Source organism: Sinocyclocheilus anshuiensis, unplaced genomic scaffold (assembly GCF_001515605.1).
Source record: "Sinocyclocheilus anshuiensis isolate Anshui unplaced genomic scaffold, SAMN03320099.WGS_v1.1 scaffold3199, whole genome shotgun sequence".
NCBI lineage: Eukaryota > Metazoa > Chordata > Actinopteri > Cypriniformes > Cyprinidae > Sinocyclocheilus > Sinocyclocheilus anshuiensis.
The window spans coordinates 13,987-19,856 of record NW_015544133.1 but is presented as its reverse complement, the minus strand read 5'-3'; the positions used below and the strand labels follow the sequence as shown (position 1 = coordinate 19,856).

Here is a 5,870-nt window from a genome sequence, read left to right as displayed (position 1 = left end):
AATGGTTGGAGAGTCAGACTTGTTCCCCCCATTCCCAGTGTTAGCAGGAAATATTGGTGGGTGGAGAGAATGAACACTCTCACATACCCTCTTCCACCCTCAATACCCACAACTGAGGTGCCGAATCCTCAATTGCTCCTGGGCCTACTGCTTCAGATTCATTGTGTGTGTGTGTGTGTGTGTGTGTGTTCACTACTCACTCACTGCTGTGGGTGTACGCACTTTGATGGGGGTTAAATGCAGAGGGAAAATCCCAGGTATGGGTTACCATACTTGGCCTTTACACGTCATGTTGTCATTTGTAAGTAAAGAAAATAAATAAATAAATGATCCAACATTGCCAGAAACTGGTTATTATTATTTTTGTTCTATTAAAACTTATTTATGCTTATTTTATTTAAAACTTATAATGCTTATTTGCAACCCTGTAATGATATTTTTGGTAGACATTATTAATTTATATATATTTTAAATAAATAACTTTGCATTACAGAATATAGCTTTTTTTCTTTTTTCCCCTTCTACAGTAACGCTTAACACTCCGTCCCAGTAGGTGGCGAAATGCACCAACAATTGGTTTGCCAACCGCAATATAACCTAGAAGTAGAAGACACGCTACTGCAGTGAATAAGCATTTTAGTTCATTCGTCGTAGTTTTAAGACGTCACTGTATACTTAAAGTTTTACTTCCAAAGAAAAAATATTTTTGGCTGTACGACGTACACAAACCGTAAAGTTTTATTTCATGCGACAGAAATAATGATGAAGTTCTTTCTGGAGGGCGTGGAAAAGTTTGTTGTTATCACGTGATAGACCTCTAATGTTTGATAAACTATTTATTTCTTAGCTTCCAGTTCTTTGGTTTCGACGTTCAAAGGTTATTCTCAAATAATGCCTCAACCGAAATACAGAAAGATTGCTGTATTGGGGTATCGTTCAGTTGGTGAGTCTTTGATAAATATGTTTTCAGTAGAAAGTATTTGATATTCTGTAGTCGCTAAGTTAGCAGAGTTCTAACAGCTGTATAGTAAATTTAACTGCAGCTGTTCTCTGGTTTCCAGCCACTTTGTTAAGTTAATTTACTAATTTATTTCGACACTGACAATAAACTTCAAACAGGGCACCAGCATTTGGAAACATAATGGAGAAGCACATGGCAGGAATTAGCAACGTGCAGATCTCATCACACGAGGATCACACGCGATCGTTTTCAATCATTTGCCAATCAAAACGCGAATATCATTAATCGGGCAATTCTAGTAACATCTTGCTATGTCTCAAAAGTGATTTGTAATGCGTTGCAGTTCCTTTTTAGCTAGTTACTGCCACTTATTGTTCCACCTTAAATGACTCTACTGTTCACATTGACGTGTCGATGGTGTCCATAAAGGGCTTTACAGTACATATTCTCGGTCATTTTCAAGGGTACGTTAAATGTGACACTGTAGTTTAATGAACACTTTAATACCCCATAATGATTTTGAAACAATACAGAATGATTCGAGCTCGAATTTGACATTTTTACGGTGCCGTTTTAATGGTTTCGTGAAATTGACATGCACGAAAACAGAATAAGCCGTCCTGTTGAACCAATATGAGGCTGCCTTTTGCCTCTGCCAAAGTTTTAACATGTTACTGTACCAGTCTATTTTAATACACCCATTTGAGACAATATATAAGTAAGTTTAGTTTCATTATCTGCTGGTGTGTAGTAATCGTTTTTTGTCAGCGTCAAAGGTGAGTGTAATATGATGGCTGATGTATATATATAAAAAACAAATTATAGATTCTTACTATACCTTTTAAGAAATCAGTATCTCAAAAATAAATTTGAAGTTGCAACAATACAGTGTAAATCTATATTGATGGAACCACCATATATATATATATAATATATATACAAGTTGGCCTAGTTCAGTTAAAATGTGTTTTTTTCTTCTTTAATTAGGGAAGTGTATATTAGTGGATGAATGTAAACCTCTATAACTTTATCTTACACACCTGGCGGACCTTTGAAATCCTTGCATATTTGATGTATTCAGATGGCAGATCTTGTGGTATTGTTTGCTGACTGGTGCCTTTAGGTCTGCAAGTTTACAGATTGCAAGCTATATTTCTACTGTTATCAGCTATCATTCAACTAGATTGTAGATGTAGATATTTTGGTAATGTGAGAAACAATAATGTATTATTAGTTGTATCCATTAAAATAAAAAATCCTTCTGAAAAGTTTCTAGAACAAGGAAACGGCAGCTTATTCTCTATTATTCCATACTGTATGTCAGCTTAATGGAATCATAAAAATTGTAATAAAAAGTTTCAAAATGTGTAATTTTACAGTGCATTATGCTGTGTATCAGGCCTAACGTACCCATGAAAACGACATGAAAGTGACTCAGAAACCTTTACAAATTGGACAGAAGTTGCAAAAGTAATTAAAAAAAAAAAAAAAAAGAGCAAAAAAAGGATTCACAAAGTGCATTACACATATGCGTTGTGTTTGTGGCATGTTCTTAACCTGCATATACATGTGTCTTGATCAGTCAGCAGCTTTCTCAACACCTTTCTGCTACTTTAGTTATCCTTTTTTTTCCCATTATTATAAAATAATTGTTTGATTATCATTGTACATTCAACAGCACCCTTATAATAGGTGGCACATTTTTGTTACTAATTATTGTTCAACACTGCTTTGATAATCATTTTGAATTATTTTACAACAGGAAAATCCTCCCTCACGATACAGTTTGTAGAAGGACAATTTGTAGATTCCTATGACCCTACTATTGAAAACAGTGAGTACTGGAATACTTTATTGATATGCTGTTTTACTAGCATTCTTAGCCTGCATGATTCTAAAATGCCATAATGGGAAAATACATGTAGGGGCTAGCAATTAGTATATATGCTACTAAGATTTAAGACCATTATAAAATGTAGAAGCATCAAACTGCATTGTACAAAAGTATGAGAGTGGACAGGGCTGTTTCTGACCATTGACTCATTGGCACTCCTGTGGGGAAACCTGTGCCTTTTTGCATGTGAAATAAGCCTGTGTCTTGTAATCTGTATAATAACATAGTGTAACCAGTTTTGTTTATTATTCATTTCCACTTTTTATTATTTTTAGTATTTATCTTCCAGTTTAGCATAAATGTTAAATTTAATGTTAAATATAAAATTTATTTTAATGTTTTGGTAAATTTAGTGTACATTTGAATGCTATACATTTATCTCTTGTATATGTAACTTATGTAATAACGGTAATCATTCATTAACAAACATTGTTACATAGGCTAATGTTTAACATAATTTTTCAAATAGAAATTAGTCATGTACTATTATAATCATATGAATGGTAATGAACCACTTATATGCTAAGTGTAATGTTGTTTGTTAAGAAGTAATTCAAATTGTGTTATTAGTGTTGCCAACATATTTTTATTTTCATCAAGTGATCAGTAATGACTACTATATAGTGACACCTGTCAGGCTAAACGGGAAACTTGAAAACAAAATTTCATATGCATATATTTCTGAATTCTGTTGTTCTGAATTCTTAATTCACTTTTCAATTCCTGCTTGTGTGCTGTGATCTCAACAGCCATAGTGGAAATTGTATTAAAACATTGTTGCTCCAAAACTACCTTTGAAGGTTCTGATATCCCCAATTCAATTTCTGTTTGCCTTTAAGCTTTTAATAAAATGGTGTCAGTGAATGGCCAGGATTTCAATCTCCAGTTAGTCGACACTGCTGGACAGGTAAGAACACCCCCACCCCACCTTTCTGTAAAAATCCTTTTTTTTTTTCTCATCATTTTTCATACCGGTTGTCCCCCTTCCCCTTTTTGTTTAGGATGAGTATTCCATTTTCCCCCAGTCTCATTCTATGGATATTCATGGTTACGTTCTGGTGTATTCTGTCACTTCAATGAAAAGGTCAGGGTTTTTTTTTTTCTTACTTGCACTGTTATTATCATTTTGTTGTTGTTTTTGCTTTCTTCCTTTAGTCATACAACTGGACTGTTTAAATGTTTGGGCTGTTTTGATTTTCTTTAGGTTAATAATGCAAATAAACAAACTTGCATGCTTGTGTAATCTCTCTTTTTTTTATTTTGTTTTTAATTCTTGGACTCATGCACCTTGCTGTTTTTTGTGTGCATCTTTTTTTCTTCAGTATTCTGACTTGTACCTGGGTTAGGATTTGTTTTTCTGCCTGCTCTTGCATCTCACACACACAGTTCTATAATTTTTGAGTATACTCCATTGACCACAAGCTTGAATGGACGAGTGTGATGCATGTGTACTACGACTGATTTGTAATACTTCATCTGGTTGTTATCTTCATACTGTTTCAAACTTTAAAACATTGGTATTTTCTGACCTGTTTTTTTTTTTGTTTCCATCATCTTTGGTAATTTCTTAAATTGACAGCCATACTGGAGCTAATCATTTTCAGTGCCATTGTTGATAGACATGTAAGCCTTTGTTGATAGACATAAAGTCGTAACTAATTTGCACCCTCCAAATTTATGAAAACCATTCCAGATCAATCATAGTCTCAGCTTCCAGCTTCTTGTATATAAACTGCCTATCTTAGTACAGTTATTTCAATGAATCCTATAGAGAATAGGATCATTTTTTGAATACTACTTCATAAAAATAGCTAATAGTACTTTTAATCGCACTTACTCCAGCGTGGATATGGACTGTGATCCACTCTGCGAGTGATTTATTGCACTCCAGTTTACCAATATAAAGTTATGTCAGCCCATGTGCACAACGACAAGGCAGCTAATTATTAAACATTTCCAGTTTTAGTTGCAACTACTACAGCTGCCACATGATTTGGCTTGCTATAAATACTATACTATAGCTTACTATAGATATAAATACATCAGCCAAAAATTTCAATAGAATGCTGAAACCATGAGCACTGGCTCTGTCAAGCCCCTTTCCCAGCATAATGGTTCCGGTGCGGTTTACTGACCAGTGTTCTGGGCTGGAAAAATCGATTCCACTCTGGCCTTATGGCAGTCTTACTGAGCAGTGTAATAACATTTCATTCCATTACTCTGTAGGTCCTAATATGTTAAATTGCGTGAGAGAGGTTGAGTCTGCATGTTCAGTTTCAGTTTCTCTTGAGCAAGTATACAGAAGAGAATACCGACAGTTTATCGGCAGACCTGCTGGTACACAGGAATGACTGTGAATAGCATGACGCAGAAGTGCTGCTTACACAAACAATGTGACGCATCATATTTGTTTTTGGACTGGTTATGTAGTCACTTAAACAACACCTACAGTATCTCACAGAAGTGAGTACACCCCTCACATTTTTGTAAATATTTTATTATATCTTTTCATGTGACAACACTGAAGAAATGACACTTTGCTACAATGTAAAGTAGTGAGTGTACAGCTTGTATAACAGTGTAAATTTGCTGTCCCCTCAAAATAACTCAACACGGCTATTAATATCTAAACCGCTGGCCACAAATGTGAGTATACCCCTAAGTGAAAATGTCCAAATTGGGCCCAAAGTGTCACACTACTTTACATTGTAGCAAAGTGTCATTTCTTCAGTGTTGTCACATGAAAAGATATAATAAAATATTTACAAAAATGTGAGGGGTGTACTCACTTCTGTGAGATACTGTATATCACCTTTTCTATTACATAAGAGTGTGGGAACACAGGGCTAGTTCTAGACAGGCTTCAATTTGCCCAGCGAAACACTGCGTAAGAAACACTGCATTTATTTTTTCTAATATTTGGTATTTGTAAAACCCATTGCATATACAGGTGCATCTCAATAAATTAGAATGTCATGGAAAAGTTCATTTATTTCAGTAATTCAACTCAAATTG

The 5,870-nt window shown here is 34.7% G+C and overlaps 1 protein-coding gene across 1 annotated transcript in view; it reads left to right on the top strand.

Moving 5' to 3' along the window:
- Nucleotides 1-591: 591 nt before the first annotated feature.
- Nucleotides 592-5,870, top strand: part of LOC107694907 (GTP-binding protein Rheb-like) — a 9,377-nt gene continuing 4,098 nt past the window's right edge. The window contains exons 1-4 of the mRNA XM_016494620.1: nt 592-943; nt 2,724-2,795; nt 3,695-3,762; nt 3,857-3,939. Of these exons, the coding sequence (XP_016350106.1) occupies nt 892-943; nt 2,724-2,795; nt 3,695-3,762; nt 3,857-3,939 (275 nt within the window). The 5' untranslated portion in view covers nt 592-891. The remainder of the gene's footprint in view (nt 944-2,723; nt 2,796-3,694; nt 3,763-3,856; nt 3,940-5,870) is intronic.